Source organism: Pararge aegeria, chromosome 22 (genome assembly GCF_905163445.1).
Source record: "Pararge aegeria chromosome 22, ilParAegt1.1, whole genome shotgun sequence".
Lineage (NCBI taxonomy): Eukaryota > Metazoa > Arthropoda > Insecta > Lepidoptera > Nymphalidae > Pararge > Pararge aegeria.
This window is the reverse complement of record NC_053201.1, coordinates 12,617,385-12,639,772: the sequence shown is the minus strand read 5'-3', so window position 1 is coordinate 12,639,772 and position 22,388 is coordinate 12,617,385. Positions and strand designations below refer to the sequence as shown.

General features: G+C 37.4%; 1 protein-coding gene across 1 annotated transcript; it reads right to left on the bottom strand.

Annotated features, from left to right (window-relative positions):
• Positions 1-677: 677 nt before the first annotated feature.
• LOC120633987 (solute carrier family 22 member 6-like) lies at positions 678-21,372 on the bottom strand. The gene is made up of 4 exons (XM_039904425.1): positions 21,207-21,372; positions 10,663-11,134; positions 1,988-2,132; positions 678-1,218 (listed from the first exon to the last, which is right to left on the bottom strand). Exons 2-4 carry the CDS (start codon positions 11,061-11,063, stop codon positions 784-786), a joined length of 981 nt encoding a protein of 326 aa, XP_039760359.1. The 5' UTR covers positions 11,064-11,134; positions 21,207-21,372; the 3' UTR covers positions 678-783.
• Between the last annotated feature and the right edge of the window lie 1,016 nt (positions 21,373-22,388).

The following is a 22,388-nucleotide window of genomic DNA, read 5'->3' as shown; positions in this document are numbered from 1 at the left end:
TTATTAAACGATCAGGAGACTCCAACTCAACTCCAACTCCATGATCAGGAGATATACAGGATATATTTATGGCTCCTACCGGTGCTTGCCCTGCAGGATGATCTTATAAATAGCATCAAATCCAGATTTTAAGACAAACCCTTCCAAAATAATCATCGAGAACGTTCCGTAATTAACAGTTACTCTATGAAGTAACTTAAAGGATTACTTACATTCGAACATAAAACCTCCTTTTATTTAAGTCTGTTAAAAATCACATTACTGTAACATTTTCATTTACAATTATCTTAATATCTAAAGTCATTCGGTTATAATTTGTAGGTATATATTTCTTATGTAACTTAAGGAGCGGTGATAGCCCAATTAGTGTGTGAAGTCCACAAATCCGCAATAGGCCAGCGCTGTGGACTACTTAACCCCTTCTCATTGTGGGACCCGTGCCCTGTAGTGGGCCGGTAAAAAATTAATAATAAAAATAAATATACTACGACAATACACACATCGCCATCAAGCCCCAAAGTAAGCATAGCTCGTGTTATGGTTACTAAGATGACTGATGAATATTTTTATGAATAATATACATAAATATTTAGAATATACATATAAACACCCAGACACAGAAAAACATTCATGCTCAACACACAAACATTTTCCAGTTGTGGGAATCGAACCCACGGCCTTGGACTCAGAAAGCAGGGTTGTTGCAAACTGCGCCAATCGGCCGACGGCGGTAATGTATTGATATGATGGTATCTTAATGCTGCTACCATTAAAATGTTAAATTTAAGCACTATCTTTAACATCCTTAATACTATCAGGCAAAGCTGTCCCCTTAGTCTCTGGAAGTAAAAGACAGACTAACGCACCAACGAGCGGCGCAAGACCGAAGATGACTGTTGGCATCCACGGCACCGTCTTGGACAAATCAGACACGAACGGCGCTATCATGGACCCAACGCGCATGCTCGTCGAACATGCTCCCATACCCATATTCCTCACAACAGTGGGAAACAACTCTGAGGTATAAATGTAGATACAAGTGCACACTATGGAAACGCAGCTGACTCCAATGCATCCCAGGGTGAGAGTCATCCAGAATGTGTCGGGAATGACTCCTAGGGTGAGGACGCAGAGACCGCCCAGTGCTAGGAAAGTGGCGCACGCGGCCTTACGTCCGATATGTTTCAGCAGCCACACGGAAGTCAGGATGGCTGGTACCTGGTTAAAAGATAAATATATACATTAGGTTAAACAATGTATTGTATTTATTAAATAAAATATAATTTTTATTAATACATAACTATAACCTAAAATAAACTATTTAAAAACTAAATTTAATATTTACTTAGGTTAAACTCAATTACCAGTTCAATAGTAGTGCTATTTTTTCCACTGGAAACTTTTTGATCAGTAGCCTAAAACAGTCTCGTCCGAGAGGTATACAACTGGCTCTCCGGACGTTCAACAAGAGGAACATGCTGTAGTGGTTTTTTAGTTTGGGTATACCCCCATTAGAGGGGGAAGTCCCTCATAACCTCCGTCCTGCCCAAGGGTCGGAGGTAGCAATAAAGTTTTTCTACCACGCCAAAAAAAAAGCCTAAAACAGTCCTAGGCTGGACCTCGTACGACACCCGACGACATCATCAAATGTCTCTTCACATGTTCATAAAGCTCCCGAAATGTTTTTACTTTAAGTGTTTACGTCACGATTTAAAATTTCCCAAACTCAAAGAATTAAGAACGTACAGAATCCTCATTAAGAAATTACTGCATGCAGTGTCCAAAACAGAAAAGGCGTCACGAGCACGTCTCAGTTCACACCCGCGGAATGTTGCAAGCCCTCAAACTTTTTCCATTAACCTAATTTTATGGTGGAGTGGTTTTGTTGCTTCAATATTAGTCGTGTACACGGATTCTTTATGTTCTTGATTCTGTGTCCAAAAAATTTAAAAAACAGTTTTCTTCGAATGAGATTTATCAAAATAACAAAGTGTTGTTCTGTAAGCTTAGCTGAAAATGGCTTTCCTTGAATCATTTTCCTAAAGTTAGGAACTGGTGGATGGTGGTCGGTTTGATACGGATAACCTGATATTAAGTCCTGTATGTTCAACTCAATAGATTCAAGGTCTCCACTAAAACAGTAACAAGGTTTACTATTAATATAGTAACCTAGCTAAGACGTCTTTATAATTCTAGGTTTGCTTAGGACTAGCAAAACGGTTGTATCTATCTATCTTGTAATGAGGCCCGCTTCATCGGATTCACTTCGACCCTCAAGGATCTTTTGTGCTCGCCCCGTCCTTGAATCCCCCTCACTCTAAATAGATTCGAATATCCACTCTAAGAGTTTGATTGAAGATTTTAGGTTGGAGGCACAGTAATCCTCTGGTTGTGGATAGGCCACTCCCAAGAGGTCCAACCGCTTTCTAGCCAATCCGTCGCATTCACAAAGCAAATGCTCCATGGACTCGACGTCCTCGTTGCAGGTCCTACATGTAAGGTCATCAATTATGCCCATTTTGAGCAACATGGACCCTGTGCCAAAGTGTCCAAAGCAAAACGGTTACTTGTAGGTTGAAAGTAGATCAAAACCTTGTTACTGTTTTAGTGGAGACCTTGAATCTATTGAGTTGAACATACAGGACTTAATATCAGGTTATCCGTATCAAACCGACCACCATCCACCAGTTCCTAACTTTAGGAAAATGATTCAAGGAAAGCCATTTTCAGCTAAGCTTACAGAACAACACTTTGTTATTTTGATAAATCTCATTCGAAGAAAACTGTTTTTTAAATTTTTTGGACACAGAATCAAGAACATAAAGAATCCGTGTACACGACTAATATTGAAGCAACAAAACCACTCCACCATAAAATTAGGTTAATGGAAAAAGTTTGAGGGCTTGCAACATTCCGCGGGTGTGAACTGAGACGTGCTCGTGACGCCTTTTCTGTTTTGGACACTGCATGCAGTAATTTCTTAATGAGGATTCTGTACGTTCTTAATTCTTTGAGTTTGGGAAATTTTAAATCGTGACGTAAACACTTAAAGTAAAAACATTTCGGGAGCTTTATGAACATGTGAAGAGACATTTGATGATGTCGTCGGGTGTCGTACGAGGTCCAGCCTAGGACTGTTTTAGGCTTTTTTTTTGGCGTGGTAGAAAAACTTTATTGCTACCTCCGACCCTTGGGCAGGACGGAGGTTATGAGGGACTTCCCCCTCTAATGGGGGTATACCCAAACTAAAAGGAAGTTGCCTGAGGGTTTCACACCCCCCTCATTGTTGGGTGACTAACCCCCCCTTATTGTGGGAGCAGACCCGTGCTTTGTAGTGGGCTGGTAATGGGTTGATGTGATGTTGATAGCCATTACCTGTAGACCTGTACCAAATTTATGAGACAATGATGATGGCATTTTTAAGACCCACTTAAACTTGTTATACCGTTTTGTACCCACTTGATAAGAAACCGCTATGTAAATACCCGTAGTTCTTACTAGTTAAACATGAGAAAATTATTTGCAAAAAGCGAGCCAAATGCTACTTAAAACTGACAGGCATAAAAATAGCACTTGAAGTAAGAAAAATAATCCAGATATCTGAAGAGAAATAAAACTAAAATGATAATACTGTATCAGCAGATTTTAAGATAAGATTATATAAGTCAGTGAGATGAAGGTGTGACCGCTCTGATACCCCCGAGGTGCAGGTACTTAACGCTTGACTGCGATCTCACCTGCACGGTTCGCACAGGCAGGAAATAATATTATCTTTATATAATAACTGCCATAGTTTTCACTGAAAGAAATCAGATACAGCCCTAACATCACATGCAAAATTAAATTCAAGTGATCCCTGTCACTTCATTGAGTTCGCGTCGCGTAGCGTAGGTACTATGCGCGTGTCGGTCTTCAATAAGGTTGTCATAGTGGACGGTCCTTCTCCCATAATTAGAAGGGGTTAAGGCAGTGGTCCACCCCGCTGGGCCAGTGCGGATTGGTGGACTCCACATAACTTTGATAATATTATGGATAACTTTCAGGTGTGCAGGTTTCCTCACGCTGTTTTCCTTCAAACAAGTGATGTTTTAATTACTTGAAACGCACATAACTTAGAAAAGTTAATGCGTGCTTGGGACTCGCCCCCCTTAAGTGGAGTCGAAGTCCTACCCACTAGGCTATCGCCGCTTAGTGCACCTATTATTTGGATATTATTTCCACACTTGCGCCAATGCTCGGAGAGTTGATAAGACTGTGGAAGAAGATACAAACTCGATGTCGTTACCGACGTCGAGTTACCCATTTTATTTTCATTACAAAGGTAGGAAGTTATTCAAATAATTAATTTAACCTCATAGAGACCTCATGCAGTCACGTACTTAGCTAGTGCATTCATGTCAGTTTGTTTGTTCAAGGTTCCAAGCAGAATGCCATGGCTTTCACTGCCATGTCTCATTAAGAATTATAATTAAAAATAGTTAAGTAAGTATATTAGTAAGTACAACTACGTTTTTGCGGCGCTTGCGTTTGAGAATGGGCTCATGGTCTTCGGACACGAAAAATTTTATTAACATCGTGTCCCAAAAATTGATCCTTACGTCTGGTGACCCAAGAGCTGACGCTTATTTAGCCCAACGGCTAAGTCTAGCAATTCAAAGGGGCAATAGCGCCAGCATTTTGGGTACCATGCCCATAAGAGAACAGTTTGACTGCTTATATTTATTGTAAATATTAATTTTAGTTTGTAATTATTATTTCCCTAGAAAAATATATTTTTCGTCGGTTCATTAGTAAGTAAATAATTATGATTACTTGTAGTGGGAAAAAAATAAAAATAAAGTTTGTGGTTACTTTGAAAAAAAAAAGTAAGTATATATCTTTTATGACTTCTTTCTTTATTCCACTACAAGATAGTCCTTGATAATAAGATAATAACGGGTCAGTGAAGAAGCGATAAAATTGGTTTTTAGCTGATGATTAAAGGAACATTTTGCCAGGAATTCCTACTTGGTAATGACCAATGTATTTTGAGTAAATTTTTTTAATTTATATACACTTGCTAATATTATATAAGCCGTGTGGCGGCGGCAGAGCAGAATACGGTTGTCACCACCAGTTGTCTTCTAACTCATATTTGGTCTAGCATGGAGTACTGCAACCATTTATGGGATGGCTCTGCCAAGTGCCAGCTCCATGCTTTGGATTCGGTGGATCGTCGTGCTAGGAGACTCATTAGCAACGACCTTGTAGTCAGTAGACTCCAAAGTCTTGAACGCCGGCGTACCGTTGTCCTGTTTTCCATCCATCAGCCCGGCCATTTGCTTACTCCGTGAACTACTACTATAAAAAAATCTACTATTTTCAGTTTTATTATGACTCGTGCCGGCCTACCTCAAACCGTGTGTTATATGTCAAAATTAATCTACGCTTTTTTATCAATAGATTAAACCCTCTTAAGATAAACTCGCTATCTAGCGTGTATACGCTTATTTCTGTTTTGTTACGTAAATCATCTTGATGTTTTATCGTAATGTCAAGTTTATTTACAACAGTGAGATGTTAATAACCCTCAACGGAAATACTCAATCATCGACTATAAAGACGCATAACTGATAAACGTTCGCCACTTGCTATAAATTAATTACTATTTATCGATTATTCACTATCTAGGAGTAATTTTTTTATGTTAGCCCTTGACTGCAATCTCACCTGCTGCTAAGTAAAGATGGCAACAGACCTAACTGTTAGGTTAGGTTAGGTTAACGTATCAGTATCAGTTTCTACGCAACATCATATCGGAACGCTAAATCGCTTAGCGGCACGTCTTTGTCGGTAGAGTGATAACTAGCCACAGCCGAAGCCGGCACCAGGCCAGACCAGTGAAAATTCAGTAATTATAAATCCGACTACAAGAATAGAATAGAATAGAATAGAAAAACTTTATTGCAACACAACAAAAAAAGGAAAATACAAGGAAAACAGTAATAGTACTTAGTGCTAGGGTGCAAAGGCGGCCTTATCACTAAAAGTGATCTTTTAAAGGCAACCTGAGCGTACGAAGCCGATAAAAGAGTGGAAAATGGATGGTGCATAAAGTAAGTTACAAAAAAAACAAAAAAAAAGAAATGTAATATAAACTTACATGAACATACATACTACATTTACATATTAACTACACAAATACCAACATAAATTTATATATACTATGATAGATATATGTGATATATATTTATGCTATTATAAACTTACATACTACTCAATTACATAGATAAGTAATAATTCTTTAAGCGATGTTTAAACAGGTGAATGGTTTCGGAATGACGTATTTCCCAGGGGAGCGAGTTCCACAGTGTTACAGCTTTAACAGTGAATGACTCGTTGTGCTTTCTGAAAAATATGCTCAAGTAACTATAACTTTTGCGTGAACAAGTTTGTCTGGTGGAAGACAAAGACCTACGACGACAAAGACAGCTTAGATTTAGCGTTCCGGTTCGCCCTATAAATTCAAATTCAAATTAATAATTTCTTTATTCATGTAAACCTATCACAGGCACTTATGAAGCGATATATATATACTGCTATACACCCTAACAGGATAGCCCGCTACCATCTTAGACTGGATCATCACTTACAACCCGGTAATATTAAAGTCAAGGGCTAATTAGTAGTGGAATAAAAATTTAAACTTCCTCAAAAACTTTTACTTAACTTGTACTACTACTAACTTTTACTACTAGATTTTAGTTGGATTGCTAACGCCATAAACGTAAAATTTTGTACTTTCCTGTTAACTCGACGTCGGTAACGACATCGAGTTTGTATCTTCTTCCACAGTCTTATCAACTCTCCGAGCATTGGCGCAAGTGTGGAAATAATATCCAAATAATAGGTGCACTAAGCGGCGATAGCCTAGTGGGTAGGACTTCGACTCCACTTAAGGGGGGCGAGTCCCAAGCACGCATTAACTTTTCTAAGTTATGTGCGTTTCAAGTAATTAAAACATCACTTGTTTGAAGGAAAACAGCGTGAGGAAACCTGCACACCTGAAAGTTATCCATAATATTATCAAAGTTATGTGGAGTCCACCAATCCGCACTGGCCCAGCGGGGTGGACCACTGCCTTAACCCCTTCTAATTATGGGAGAAGGACCGTCCACTATGACAACCTTATTGAAGACCGACACGCGCATAGTACCTACGCTACGCGACGCGAACTCAATGAAGTGACAGGGATCACTTGAATTTAATTTTGCATGTGATGTTAGGGCTGTATCTGATTTCTTTCAGTGAAAACTATGGCAGTTATTATATAAAGATAATATTATTTCCTGCCTGTGCGAACCGTGCAGGTGAGATCGCAGTCAAGCGTTAAGTACCTGCACCTCGGGGGTATCAGAGCGGTCACACCTTCATCTCACTGACTTATATAATCTTATCTTAAAATCTGCTGATACAGTATTATCATTTTAGTTTTATTTCTCTTCAGATATCTGGATTATTTTTCTTACTTCAAGTGCTATTTTTATGCCTGTCAGTTTTAAGTAGCATTTGGCTCGCTTTTTGCAAATAATTTTCTCATGTTTAACTAGTAAGAACTACGGGTATTTACATAGCGGTTTCTTATCAAGTGGGTACAAAACGGTATAACAAGTTTAAGTGGGTCTTAAAAATGCCATCATCATTGTCTCATAAATTTGGTACAGGTCTACAGGTAATGGCTATCAACATCACATCAACCCATTACCAGCCCACTACAAAGCACGGGTCTGCTCCCACAATAAGGGGGGGTTAGTCACCCAACAATGAGGGGGGTGTGAAACCCTCAGGCAACTTCCTTTTATATATAAAGATGGAAAAGCGGAGTATTCTGACACAGGGAAGTTATACTATAAGTACTCTTACGCGTAAAAGAAGATTTCAGCGATGTATTGATATCATTTTGTTTCCTACCGGAATAAACTATTTTTAATTTTTTTTTAATTTAATATAACCGGTTATAAGCCCCCTCTTAGTTTTCTAAGTTTCTAGGTACCGGAACAAATGATAAATCGCTTCGTGGCACGTCTTTGTCGGTAGGTTGGTAACCAGCCACGGCCTAATAGCCTCCTGCCAGACAGGATGAGAGAGGGTAAGTTTCCACGGAACGCTAAATCGCTTCGCAGCACGTCTTCTTCGGCAGTTGGTACCACACCAAGCTCCGGCCAAACTTCCATACATAAATAAAATTGAAACCAGTTTACAGTAGAGGTAGGTACCTTTTGGTGGTTAAAAGAAAAACAAAGCCGAATAGTTTATAGGTCTTCTAGGTTAATTGAGGTTTTTTTGAGGAGTCTGAACAATAACATTGATTATCTACACAATAAAAAAAAAATAACAAAAAATTTGTTGCGCCGAAAAACCCAATTTAGATTTTAATCGTCTACATACCAATAAAGTTACATTGTGTTGTCAGAAGAACATGATCGTGAATAGGTAACTAAATATAATATGTTGTTTTTATGTTTTGAATACATTAAGATATTTAGATTCAGCCCGCCACTGAGTCAGCGTTGATTTTCTGTGTTAGCGAGATAAAAAGTCAAAGTCAGTCAAAAGTCTGATCCAAAAACTAAACACATATCATCGCATCAACCTTTTTGAAAAGTCCTATTGTAGTATAAAGGACTACGTAATCGATAAAAAAGCTTGGGTGTGAATTATTGCTCTAACCAGGTTGCTCTTCTAATAATTTTAAATGACATTGTGAGATGGTGATAACAAGTGCCACCTATGGGCCCTACTTGAATAAAGATATTTTTGACTTTGACTATGACTTTAAATGAAAAGGGCTTAGACCGTAGTCCACCACGCTGGCTGGTTCAGATTGGTGGACTTCATACGCCTTTGCAAACATTATAGAGAACTCTCAGGCATGTAGTTTTCTTTCACCGTTGAAGCAAGTGATATTTAAATTACTTAAATCGCACATCTATATATAAAAAAGAAAGTTGTGTTAGTTACACCATTTATAACTCAAGAACGGCTGGACCAATTTTTATGATAATTGATATTTTGGATTCCTCTTAGACCCGAACAGGATAATAAGTATTAAAATATAACATTCTAAAAAAAAAAAATGATCGGCGGTACTAAGTTCGCCGGGACAACTAGTAACTTATAAAAGTTGGAGATGCGTACCTACTGGGATTTGAACTCGGCCCCCCGATAGTGAAGCCGGAGTCCTAACCACTGGGCTATCGACGCTTTACACATAACACTAACACACTAACAATTTGAAAATAATAGTTGACGGATTTAATTGAAAGTTAATTCAATTATTAATAATAAAATCATTTCTTTGGGCAAACGCAACTGACCGTCGACAGACTAAGGACGCATTTCCAAACTCAAATCAATGCTTTACTAATAAACTACTCCGCTCGGACACAGGATGTACGAGTAGGTGGGACCAAAGCCTTCTGTGTCCATCCATAGAATCGGAGGAAATACCAACGCATGTGATACTGGAGTGCACGGGCGTAGCAAAACAAAGCAAAGTCTAGCTTAGATCCACATTCACTTTCCCGGAAGTCTTCGCCAACCTGGGCAGCCTGTTAGGCTTCTGGATTGACTGGAGTAGCGAGCAGAAACAAAGGGGAAGGCCAAATAAATCAAATCAAAATCAAGATCTGGAATGATCCTACTCCTCCGTTCCGCACATGTGACAATACTCTTAGCGAATTCACAAGCTAAAGAAATCCTTAGCTTACAAATTGAAGCAGCGATTTATCTATGCAAAATGAGTTTTGTTCGAAATAAATAGATAAATAGTAAGTAATTTAATCAGTTATATATTGTTGTTTTGTTTATTTTTGAACATTTTTTTATTCTACAATTTTACTTGTTTACTTTATACTGTTAAAAACTTACTGTTTGTGTTAGTTTTATTCGTTCTTTTTTACAATTTATTTCATTTTTTTATTTAAGAATAGCTGTTGCCCGCGAATTCGTCTGCGTTTGATTTTGGTTTTTGATGTGGCATTAAATTTAGTTTTAGATTCAAAAAAAAATTAAAGTATTCAGTATCGCTATGAGGGGTTTGCTGCTGTCCGCTGAGGAGTTCTGTCCTCGTTCTCCAACCACAGTTTGGGCAAAATTAAACACATATTATCACCTCTATAGTACAAAAATAATTATTTAAATCGGTTATAATTTGTTGGAGTTATGGTGTAAAATCGTCAAACACTCATCCTCTCTCCCAAAGGAACCGAGCTTAATGTCGGGATAAAAAATATCCTATATTACTTCTAAAACTTCCAAGAATATGTGTACAAAGTTTCATGAGGATCGGGTAAGTAGTTTTTGCGTGAAAGCGTAATAAACAAACTTACATTGACATTTATAATATTTATAATATCAACTCTAGTTATAGTAATAACGCTACGGGCGACGCGGTTGTTTGCTCAGATACTGGAGCACACTGAAAATCAGCGCTGAGCATTGTAGTGCACAGCATAAAGCTGAATTTGCGGCCATTTGCCATATTGTTAATAATAAATTGATAAACATTTAGTTAAAAATCTTGTATTAAAAATAGTGTATGGCAATAAAGGATTATTGTTATTATTATGAAAATACTTCAAGAGAAGCGTAGAACGGCCCATTGAGAAAGAGAACTCTTACCTGTCAGAGAGGAACCCGAACATGACGCTGCCCAGTAAGACCCCCAGCTGCAACACCATCTGCGCGAAGCTCGCCATCCAAGTGCGCTCGCACACCAGCCCCCACTGCGTGATGATGGTGTTCTCGAACGGCGCGCTGTCGTACCCGTACTCCGCGCAGTCGGCGTAGCAAGTCATGTTCTCGCCCACTCTGCTAGAGTTGTCCCCGAAGTCCTTGCACCAGTACACCAGGTTCGGGGTCAGGAATATGATCGCCATTTGCACCCAACCTGAAGACAGCTTCACTAGCGACACTGTTGCTATCACCAGGAACTGCCATCTGCCGAAGTGTCCGATTAAATTCGCCAATGCATCGTCCTTTTTGATTTGAGTGGACTGCACTGAAATTATTCTTTGGACCATTTTGCTGTTTTGTCGGTCTTGCTGCGTAGTTATGCGGTTACCGCGAGAGCATTGTTACGTGGCGTTGATATCTACAATGACAAATATTGATGTAATTATATATTTATATTAAACACTACGTCCGCGTGTTTCTTGTTACCATTATTTTTGGACGACCACTTTGGCGCAGTGGTGCGCGTTGTGATTTTATATGTAGATGCCCCGGGTTCGATCTCCGGTGGGGGCTATTCGGGAATTTGGTGAAAGGCTTTAGCCGTGGCTAGTTACCACCACACTTACAAAGGCGTGCCGCTAAGCGATTCAGGGTTCCTAGAAATAGATTGGGGTGCCATACCTACCCAAAACAGGTCAGCCCTTTACCATCTTAGACTGGATAATCACTTAACATCAGGTGAGATGAGAAATCATCAGACAAGGGCTAACTTGTAGAGGAATATAAATAATCCCTAATTATGTGGCCCTGGTTAAGCTTATTGTGGGCATATCATTAGACTTATTGCGATCTCTCTTACTGTGATCGTTATCAGAAACTAGGAGATCCATAGAAGAACTAGAGTTACTGACAAAGATCAACGAGTCGAGCAGCTTAAGTGGCGATGGGTGGAGCACATAGCTCTTGGTCCCAAGGTGCTGAATGGTGACCACGCACTGGTAAACGCAATGTAGGTCGGCCCCCAACCCGGTACAGAGACGACATCAAACGAGTCGTCGGGAACCGCTGGAAACTGGCGACCCAAGCCCGTGAATTTTGGAACTCCCTACAAAATAGCTTTGTCCAGTACTGGACGTCAATCGTCTGAAGTGATGTTATCTTTAGACCAGAAACCACGTAGTCTTTGTGTTTTTGTGCAAGTTCAGTAAATTAGGTTCTAAATAACTCTACTTGAAATTTTTACTCTCCCAGTTCTGCCCCTTATTTAATCTATGGTTTTTGATGCCTATTTATTTTTTCTTCCATAAAATCACAGTGGGCACAGAATATTACGAAAGCAACCAAATTTTGAAATCCATAAACCGGTTAAATTCTCTTAATCCAGTAAAATCGAACTAGAAATGGTTTTTTAATTTTTCTGGTTTGAAGCGGTTTCAAAGCACTTGTCTTAATGTCCGAATTTTCTAACAGAAATTTTGAAAAATACAACTGCTGGTGTAAAACGTCTTTAATATAATATACCAGTTGTAGATACTCATGTGTTATTGAGACATTCTGATAATGGTAATCCTTAACACGTATTATTGAGTGGCAGTATGTTATATTACTTATCTTAGAATAAATAATATAATATGGTTTTGTATAAGTAGCGAAGGCTTTTATATTGGAATAGCTTTTGCCCGCGGCTTCGCTTACGTTAAGTTCAATTTTTGATACGGTAAATTTCATGGTTTAAAAAATGTCTTGCTAGCAGCAATAGAAAAATATGAACGTAAATTACTAAAAAAATCAGCGACCTTCATATAAATTTTCATCCCCTATTTGATGCCATTTGAGTTGGAATTTTTTAAATTTGTGAAACACATTTTCTTTTTCTTTAATCGAAAACCCAAAATCAAAGTTGATAAATTAAATTGATTAATTAAGAATTTTATACAAACTTTCATCCCCCATTTAAACCCCTTTAGGGTTGGAATTTTCAAAAATTGCTTTCTTAGCGGATGCCTACGTTGTAATAACTTTCTGTGTGCAAAATGTCAGCCCGATCCGTCAAGTGGTTAGAGTTGTGTGTTGATAGATCAGTCAGTCACCTTTGCCTTTTATATATATAGAAGATAAATGAAAGTAGGAAGACTTAAGTACCGAGGTACTCTTCCTCATATTATTTCTATTTGTTGTTAATACGAAATTACTATGCGATAATTGAACCCTTAATATATAACAATAAACAATAGGATTCTATAAGCTAACGTGTTAAATAACCTGAACTTGTAAATAAATATAGTACGACAGTGCAAATATCGCCATCCAGCCCCGAGGTAAGCGTAGCTTGTTTTATGGGTACTAAGATAGCTGGTTAATATTTTTGTATGAATATAATTCGCAGAAAAACTTAAAGCAGATAATCATCCAGACACTAAAAAACATTCATATCCATTATATTCTATCATTTATTGATTTTCATTTTTTTTTAATTCTTAACAATGCTTACAAAAACAAAAAACACTATTAAAAATTTATAAGAAAAAAAAAACAAACACCCTCCGCTTTTGGGGCTTTTGAATGCCCAAGAATCCGGCGGTCAGGACTCCAGAGTGAGGAACCTCCTCACAATACGCGCCGTTTCAAGGACTACTGCCTTCCGTATCCGACCCTTGATCCAACAACCAAGCGAAAGCTTCTTATATTAAGATGTTGGTCGAAATTTTCGCTAGAAGACCATTGACTGAAACGACGATCGGAACTATAACTGTCGACTCAACATTATTATCATTATATCAGCCGATTAGAAGGCCCACTACAGGGCACAGGTCTCCCTCCACAATGGGAAGGTGTTAATGTCCTGACCCATGTCCATCACACAAAAATTTTACAGTTGTGGGAATCGAACCCACGGCCTTGGACTCAGCGCAGGATCATTGCCCACTGCACCAATCGGCTGTCAGAAAGAGTTATTGAAAGATATCTCAAAGATTTAATTTGCTAATTTGTATTCAATTAATAATTTTCCTAATCATATCTTTAAAATTTGACTGAACTACGTTATACTATAGTTTTCGTTACAAAATAATCTTGCGAAGGAAAAATAAATAGACAGTAAGTAAGGTACATTTTTAATCAGGCTATTGGATAGTATGCTGTTTTCTGGGTTTTAGGGTTATGAGATCACTATATTAATTTATTATTTACTGTGTTTTAATTATTCAAATATGAATGTAGATTAACTATTGTATAAAACTGCACATAACTGGTTTTATTGAGGCGTTTATCTTGGTATACACTTTTATCACATAAATATTTGTTTAAAAACTCACAAGATGGTTAGTTATTAACCGTACCTAATTATGTGAAAAATGTAAAAGCCTTAGCGGACAAGAATTATAATAGTAAAATCATAACTTTCAAACAAGGACAAAATGTATATCTTCTCAAACAGGTTGCATGAGTGTTATGGGGTATTAATAACTAAAAAATATATCTCACCTGGTGCTTTATTTTACTTTTTAATTAGTGGAAAAGTAAATTTTGTCCCCTGTGAGTGGATATATTGTCTCCTGCCGGAGGATTTTTTGTCTCCTGCCGTTGCGAGCCACACAGGTGGATTAGAGCGAGCTAACCTGTTAGGGGTACAGCAGTTATATTAAACCAGAACCCTTACATGGTTTCTACGAGATATTCCTTGGCGCCACATTTTTGTGGTAACGAGTCATGGGCGAAGTCTACCAGGCGCAAATGTTATTAAACCAGCTGTAATACAGCTTATGTACCAAATAAAGCATATAGGTCATGTCCTCTAAATGGATTTTTATTATACTTCTATGGTAATGAAGAGATTGATTTGCATAACATATTTATGTATAACACTAAGTGTGTTTAGTGAATATTTATTGAGGCAGATTTATTTATTAAAGGTAGGTAGGATATTTGTATATTTATCAACTGCTGGTGTCTGGACTCTCTTGTCAGAAAATGTCTATTCACTCTTGCCTTGATGGTTGTCTCTTGAGTTTTGTTTTTGCCACACCCACACTCGTTTTTCTCATACGTCCAAAGGTTGGAAAAGGCTTTAGCATTAACTCCGCCTTACGCAAACCATTTAATTTTTGTTGTGCGTTAAGAGAAAACTACCACTTAAAGCATATCGCGTATCAAATCAAACCTTTTATGCAATTGTACCGAAAACCTGCTTAGAATAAGTAAATGGTGTACGATCGCTAATATCTGATCGAATGCTCCACTTTATGTCTGTTGAACCTCGGTGCTCTAAAGTAGGTAACTTTTATGGTATAAGGATTAGGGTTGCCACGCATCCTTTTATAAAGACAGTTTTTTTTTAAATTCTAAAACATAACTTTCAACAATATTAAAATAACACTGCTTTAACTCATAGAAGAAGCCCCTGGACTTTTTTTGGGTTATATGGAATGGAATTGTGTCGTGTGGTAAAGGTAGATCAGAATCAGGTTGTGACCACCATTTGTCTTCCCGCAAGTGTAGTGCGAGACGACTAAGGAAATATAATAGAGAACGAAGAGTTTCTAAATCAAATAAAGCTTGTTTTAAATTTTTCCTTTAATATGGCTTACGGTTTTCCATAGATGGCAGCACTGATGCATTGATGAAAATAGGAAATTTATACCGACATCACCGACATCATTCAAGTCAATTTAGCCTCCAGCGTTCAACAGTGGCGTTTCAGCTTGACGGGCATCTAAATGTGTATAGAAAGTTAAGAGTTATCTATACCAGCTTTCCCGGCCATCTGGCAACCCTAGTAAGGATGTCAAACGGGTAAGGTTCCGAACTGGTTAAGGTAATAGGCTGTAAAGCACTAAAATATTCAATTAAAGTAGTTCAAAGTGCATTCACTTGAGTATGTAAGATGTATTTAAGTGATACGGTATGAAATTCGTCATCCATTTTTATTTCAAGTTAAGCTTTGACTGCAATTTCTCCTGCTGGGAAATGTGATGCTGTCTAAGATGGTAGAGGGCTAAACTGTTAGGGGTATATCCTCCTTAGTCGTTCACTCTTAACAGAGTGGTCGTGATTGACGATGATACATTTTTTTTTGCTACAGCAGCCTCCGCGTCCTTGTTACGGTCTTCCGCGTTTCGGGAATATTGGACTATGGAGGTTTGTGTTGCAGCTTTTATTACGTCTGTCCAACGCGTGGATGAACGACCACGTAACAAGAAATCGTTCCATGAATTGTTTATTCCCAGCAATATGTCCAAAGAACTTGTTTGTGCAGGTAACGTTTGTGAAATTATCAAATCGATGCCAGGGGATTGAACCCGTGATCTCCACTAGCAATCATTAGAATGCAATAAAAATAACCGTTTTAGGTGAATTCTGTTTAAAAGGTTAAAATGCTTTAATATTTTACGAATTCATTGAATCAAAACAATACCATAAACAAAACTTACATGGTGACAACGCTGTATAAAGTAACGTAACCTTCCGTTGCTGTATAAAGTGATGTATGTTTCCCAATATTTCATGCTTGCGTTCAAGAACGCGAGACAAATCAAACGGTGTAAAATGATGGTTCGGCAAATCTAAAGAATTCTTCACACGTTCGATCACGAAGGACTCTCTGAATACTCAGGGCCTTTATGATGAAGAGAGCTGCTTCTTTGATGAGCAGGATTCGCGTAAGCAGCAACACTATTATGCAAATACTTACTGAGAACTGCATTTAATTTTTATATAAACGTACGTCTGTACTAAGTTCTACGTAAAACAAGTTATTATCATCTGTTATGTGGCTCAATAAGTTGTTAAAAATGTTTAGTTTATATGCTGTAAAGTTTTAAAAAGGTGTTGTAACCTGCTAAACTGTAAGTAGTATATTATTGATTTGTTCAACCTAGGCTAGTCACCAGGATATGAACTGTAATACAATTATTTAATTAAAAAAGATATTTTAAAAACAAACAAAACAAAACTTACTGAGAAGCTAAATAAGCCGTTCTGGAAGCTCTGGTCTACATATACACCCACAGAGCAAACAGTAATGAAGTTTGTTTTCTGATGTGAATCATCTATAGGCGGAGGGTAAACCTGATTTTTGGCGTGGCGACACAGGCCGTGGCGACGCATCGCCACGCTATATGATTGAAATTTTGAATTTCGTATGTAACAATAAAAATGAATATTAATTTTGTAATAAAACAGTCATTATTAACCGACTTACAAAAAGTGGTAAGGTGGGTAAAGTGGTTATCCATTTGGTTGTAATGTTTTTTTATTTTGTGGAACAAATTTGTAATGAATCTTTTCATTAATCAAGAACTGCAATAACTTACAGAAAACAATTTCGATGTTTCACATCTGCCATGCGTCCCGTATTTGTTATCATTATTTATTGATTTTTTTTAAATATTTTTTTAAGTAATTTCTTTAAGCGCGACCAGGGAGCAGCTCAGATTTTTTTCTGACGGAAGTAACGGTTACGTCAGACGTCTGTGTAGTTTCCGCTGTTTAAAAATAATAATTTGGATTGGTCTAAGTATATGTCATATACTCCACGCTTCTTGACTTATACGCCAGCTAGTGGCAAATATCATATTGGATAGAAGCAGGCGTTACTTTGCGGAAATCCATGATATATCATGAAAATTATGCCTAATTTGCTATACTCCGCGAAAAGCAGGAGAATCTGTATGGTGTTATTAATAATTTCTTCAATCCTTATACTCCACACCAAACAGATCTTCGGCAATATGGGTATATAGAGGGTTCTACGCACATTTCTCTTCAGCAGATGTTGACTTTACAATGAATAATAGTTAAGTAGCATCAAACTGATAATGAAGGCTATGGATAGCAATCGAACTAAATTAAACTAAATATAATAAAATAATAAAAATAAATATATATACTACGACAATACACACACCGCCATCTAGCCCCAAAGTAAGCGTAGCTTGTGTTATGGGTACTAAGACAACTGATGAATATTTTTATGAATAATATACATAAATACTTAGAATATACATATAAACACCCAGCACTGACAAACATTCATGCTCATCACACAAACATTTTCCAGTTGTGGGAATCGAACCAACGGCCCTGGACGCAGGGTTGCTGCAAACTGCGCCAATCGGCTGTCATACTACAACGTTTTTATATGGTTGGGAAGCATGCCCATAACAATAAAGGAGCTGATGGTGAAGTACCTACCAGAAGAACTCCTTAACAATAAACAAACAAAAAAATCTGCATCAAATCAAAGCAATAGGTCTTAAGGTAATATAAATTCGCTATTTTAACTTAATTATCTAAGTTAGTTGTAATTACAAAGCGACCCACTAAAACGCGTAAACATTTTTTTTTACAAATATTAAATCTACTTTAAAATAAATTAAGCATCTACCTAATACCTGACTAAAAACCAGAAAATAAATATTTTCTACATCATTTTTCATTCGGTGTTAAATAAAACATAAGAAATTCTATATATCTACTTTGTGTAGTTTTTTTTTACCGTTCGATAAAACTATCACAAGGTAAATATAACATGATTCCTACTTAGTATTTTTTACATTTTACTTGGCACTGACAAAAAAATTATGTAGAAAATATTTATTTACTGCTTTTGATTCGGTACTACCAGCGGGTATTACAATCATTTCGGTAGTTTTTAATGTGAGGCACCGAAATATTGATTTAAAAAAATCAATCTCTTGGTGCAATCAATCACGGGATATAAATTTGCAAATTTTGTAAGCGTTGCAAAAATTTTTACGCCAGAGTTTTTAGTAATATCGATTAACTGTTAGTTTGCGGTTTAATAGGATAATAATCTTTTATAGTTATTGTTATTTGTTGTTGATCAATCGAGATGTCATCATACTATCGCGAAATTGATGAATGCGAGAATGTCTGACATTACATCTTAATATGACCAGCCCCGAGTAACTAACCGTAGGTAGGTTTCGACTATCGATGAATATGAAGTCGGAGTTAAATAGAGTTTGTTAACCTAGTTTTACAGCTCAAATTAATCGACACTTCAACAGCAAGTGCTCTGTGAAAAATAAAAATAGGTTTACAGAATTTGCGACTCTAAAGCTGTGAAATAAAGGTCCATTTTGCTTTGACGTTACAGTGTTTATATACTCAAAAATGACTCGACGATTGCAAGCATGCAAAATTACTAAGCGTACAGCAGAAACGGTGTGGTGACGGCTGATCAGAAAACAGTTGCCACCACCCTTCCCCTTCCCGCGGGTGATACATGACGCGACTACAGTAATAAAACCATCATCATCACCATCCCGTTACAATTATGTAAACAAATATGTGCTTCATAAGTGCCTGTGATAGGCCTACATGAATAAAGAAATTTTGAATTTGAATTTGAATTTGAAAAACTGAAACCGGGTAGCAGCATCTTCTGTGCTACTACTACCATATACTGCGATCACCAACTTGCCTTTCGTGGTGATTATGGGAAAACCCTCCAATCTTTTATTATTTATTCTAGAATTAGTAGTATGATTTTTGCGCCCTCTGAAACTACCACCCGGGGCGGGTACCCCTAGATCCGAGGCTTCTAGTGGGTACAACCTCATAACCCAATAGCTCTCTTAATGAATCGGCTATCTTTTATAAAGATGTCCCCCAAAAAAAAGCATTGTTTAGCAAGCATACAATGAGGTGATTGACCATTTGAAAACAAGTTTATGTGAGTTTTGATCGTTTTTTGCTAAGACGGCAAAAAAGCTTTGAATAAACAATCATCTTTATTAAAAGTATCAAAACACATTGTATCTACACATAGGTGTTTTGTGTTCGCGCCGCGCACCTGTGGTCGTTTTACGTGAGAGGTCCCGGGTTCACTAACTTTTCACGATGGTCACAATTTGGAATTTATAATTTCTGGAATTTCTCCGGTCTGGTCTGGTGGGAGGCACCGGTCATTGCTAGTTACCACCTTACCGACAAAGCTTTAGTGTTCGGGTACGAAGCCGCGTAGAAAGTAATTAGGGGTAGGGGGTAGGTGACAAATGCTTCAAACCTGCCTACTCTTTGTTTTTGAAAGAAATTAAAACCATCATGTAAAACATAGCTTGACGAACCTAAAATAAGGATGACACCTAATAATTCTGATAAAAAACGTCAACAATATTAAAATAATACTGCTTTAAGCGATGGCGGTGGTCCTGTATGTGACGCTATCATTAAGTGGTTGGATGCCGTGAAGCCACGAGCAGGAGACATTATCTCCACGGGGAAGGGACCAAATGTTTAACTTCTCACACACCTTTTCTCGACTCTGGCATGGGCATGGGGGAAAAATGGGAAATAAAAAAATAAATATAACTACATACTTATTAATTAATAAATATTGCCATGGGCGAAAACAATATCCAAATAATATACGTGTAAAATTATCGGGGGACAAAATGTTTTTCTCCTGTCTATAGCGAAGTGTATTTTAAATAATATTAGTCATTTAAAATGTTACGATAACCAATGTTTTGAAACAACCTGGCCTATAAATCGATTTAATAAAACTGGTTTTTAATTGAATCTGTGATAACTAATATGTTAAGACGTTTATGGTATTAAACTAATTTTGATTTAATACCATTCTTCAAACAGATTGTGGGACCAGTGAATATTTAGAGATTCGATTTAGGATAGAATAGAATAGAAAAACTTTACAGTACTTAGTGCTTTGGTGCAAAGGCGGCCTTATCACAAAAAAGTGATCTTAGCTATGAGAAGGACCTGAGGAGCATTCTCAGAACCAGTCAGCGGTCAACGGAGAGAACTCGGATCAGCTATGTGAATAAATATGACACTACGAGATCCGCTAAAGAATCAGCGATAACATTTTTGACTGTTTTCTCACCTATGATTAATGATTATCCATCTACGATGAAACTCTCCTGTATTTATAAGTTACGAATGTAGTTATCACCATCGCCTCACAATAATGTAAACATATATATGTATAAACGCTTCTTAAGTGCCTGAACCCTCAACTAGAGACGTAGATGAAGGTTTGAATAAGGAATATTTGAATTCAAATTTGAGATGGATGTGGGTTAACCTGGACACACGTCATTTGTACAAACCGTACAAACCCATAAATCCATTGACGGCAAGTTTATGTCGGTAGGGTAGCGACCGAAGCCATCGAACCACCAGACCATCCAGAGAAATTCCAGAAATTATAAATTCCTAATTTTGACCATCAAATGCAGAAAAGTAAGTTATCTGGGGCATGTTCTCAGACATGACCGTACCTTAAACCATCATGATGGGCATAATGACCTAAAGATTCCTAGAATAAATACGCTCAGGAACATCCGAGAATGGACTGGGATAGCCAATGTAGCCCAACTTTTGGCGACCGGAAATCATATGACGTGATAACTGCCAGCCTCCAATAGTGGTAAAGTACTAGAAGAAGAATAAATTCCTAAATTGCCAGATCGTAAAGAAGAAGAATATTATTAAGTACTTACACGCAACTGTTTGCAGATCCCAATTATAAAACACTATCAAATAAAGATTAATTAAACAAGTAAAAATTACGATACGCAAAAAAGTATAAGTTAAATTTAAATTTAATTTACGTAAAAAAATACTATAAAAATAAACTGAGTACATAAACACACGCGTCTCGCCGAGTTGAAGCACTGCGCAAATACTGAGAAAATTGTATCTTAGTATCAATCCGAATGTATCTATGTTGCAGATGGAATGCCTAGTCGGGTGAATTGTAAAACGTCCGTCTTAATATCCTTTTTAAACCTGACGCAAAAACGACGCGACGGGGTGTTATATGTTAGACGTCTGTGTGTGTGTGGCATCGTGTTTTCCAAACGGATGATCCGATTTGGATTTTGTCGGGAATGTTAACGGGACTAAGCTATGTTAGATGAAAATCGGTCCAAGATGACTGCCACACAGTGGCGTGCATGGAAGGTATGCAGATGATATAAAATGAAGAAAATCTCCAGTACGAGTTATAAAAAACTTAAGGATAAGCATTGTAAGAGTTATAAAACGCCTACCCTTAAGTAGGTATTTAAAACTGTGCCACTGCTGCCACCAAAAATGGTAGATTGCAAATTTTTTCACAACTCCCTCAATATAGGTATCAAATGAAAGGACTTGACTAGTAGAATAATGTACAATATACACACATACCTATTAATAGTCGGGGTTTTTTAATTTTTCATTTATACATTTTTTTGTATCGCAATTTTTGTATTTTCAATTTATGCGCAATTGATTTTCAAAACAGGACTTTGGAATTTATACTAAAATCAAACAACGTGTTTGAAGTCGCGGACAAAATCTATTTCATAATAATGTTTGACTGTTATAACAGTATAGGGCGCTAGTGGCAGGAAAATTATATTTATTTATAAAAGAAGGATCTAATTTCTAGTACTAGTAGATTTTTTTAGATAGACATAGCTCGGAGAACCGATGGATGTTGGGGTTTCAAGGTGTTGGAATGGCGACCCCGCACAGGTAAACGCAGTGTTGGTCGGCCCCCAACAAGGTGGACAGACGACATCAAACGAGTCGCTTTTGGATTTTGGAACTCTCTACAAAAGACCTATGCCCAGCAGTGGACTTCAATCGGTTGAAGTGATGATGATGATGATGACTAGTAGATTATTTAGTAGTAGTCG

Excerpts from the sequence above, each read along its gene's own strand:
- LOC120633987 (XM_039904425.1), bottom strand. The coding sequence starts at position 11,063 with ATGGTCCAAAGAATAATTTCAGTGCAGTCCACTCAAATCAAAAAGGAC. Across the intron at positions 2,133-10,662 it reads TTCGGGTTCCTCTCTGACAG|TGGAGACCTTGAATCTATTG; the intron begins GTAAGAGTTCTC and ends TTACTGTTTTAG. Across the intron at positions 1,219-1,987 it reads AGCTTACAGAACAACACTTT|GTACCAGCCATCCTGACTTC; the intron begins GTTATTTTGATA and ends TCTTTTAACCAG.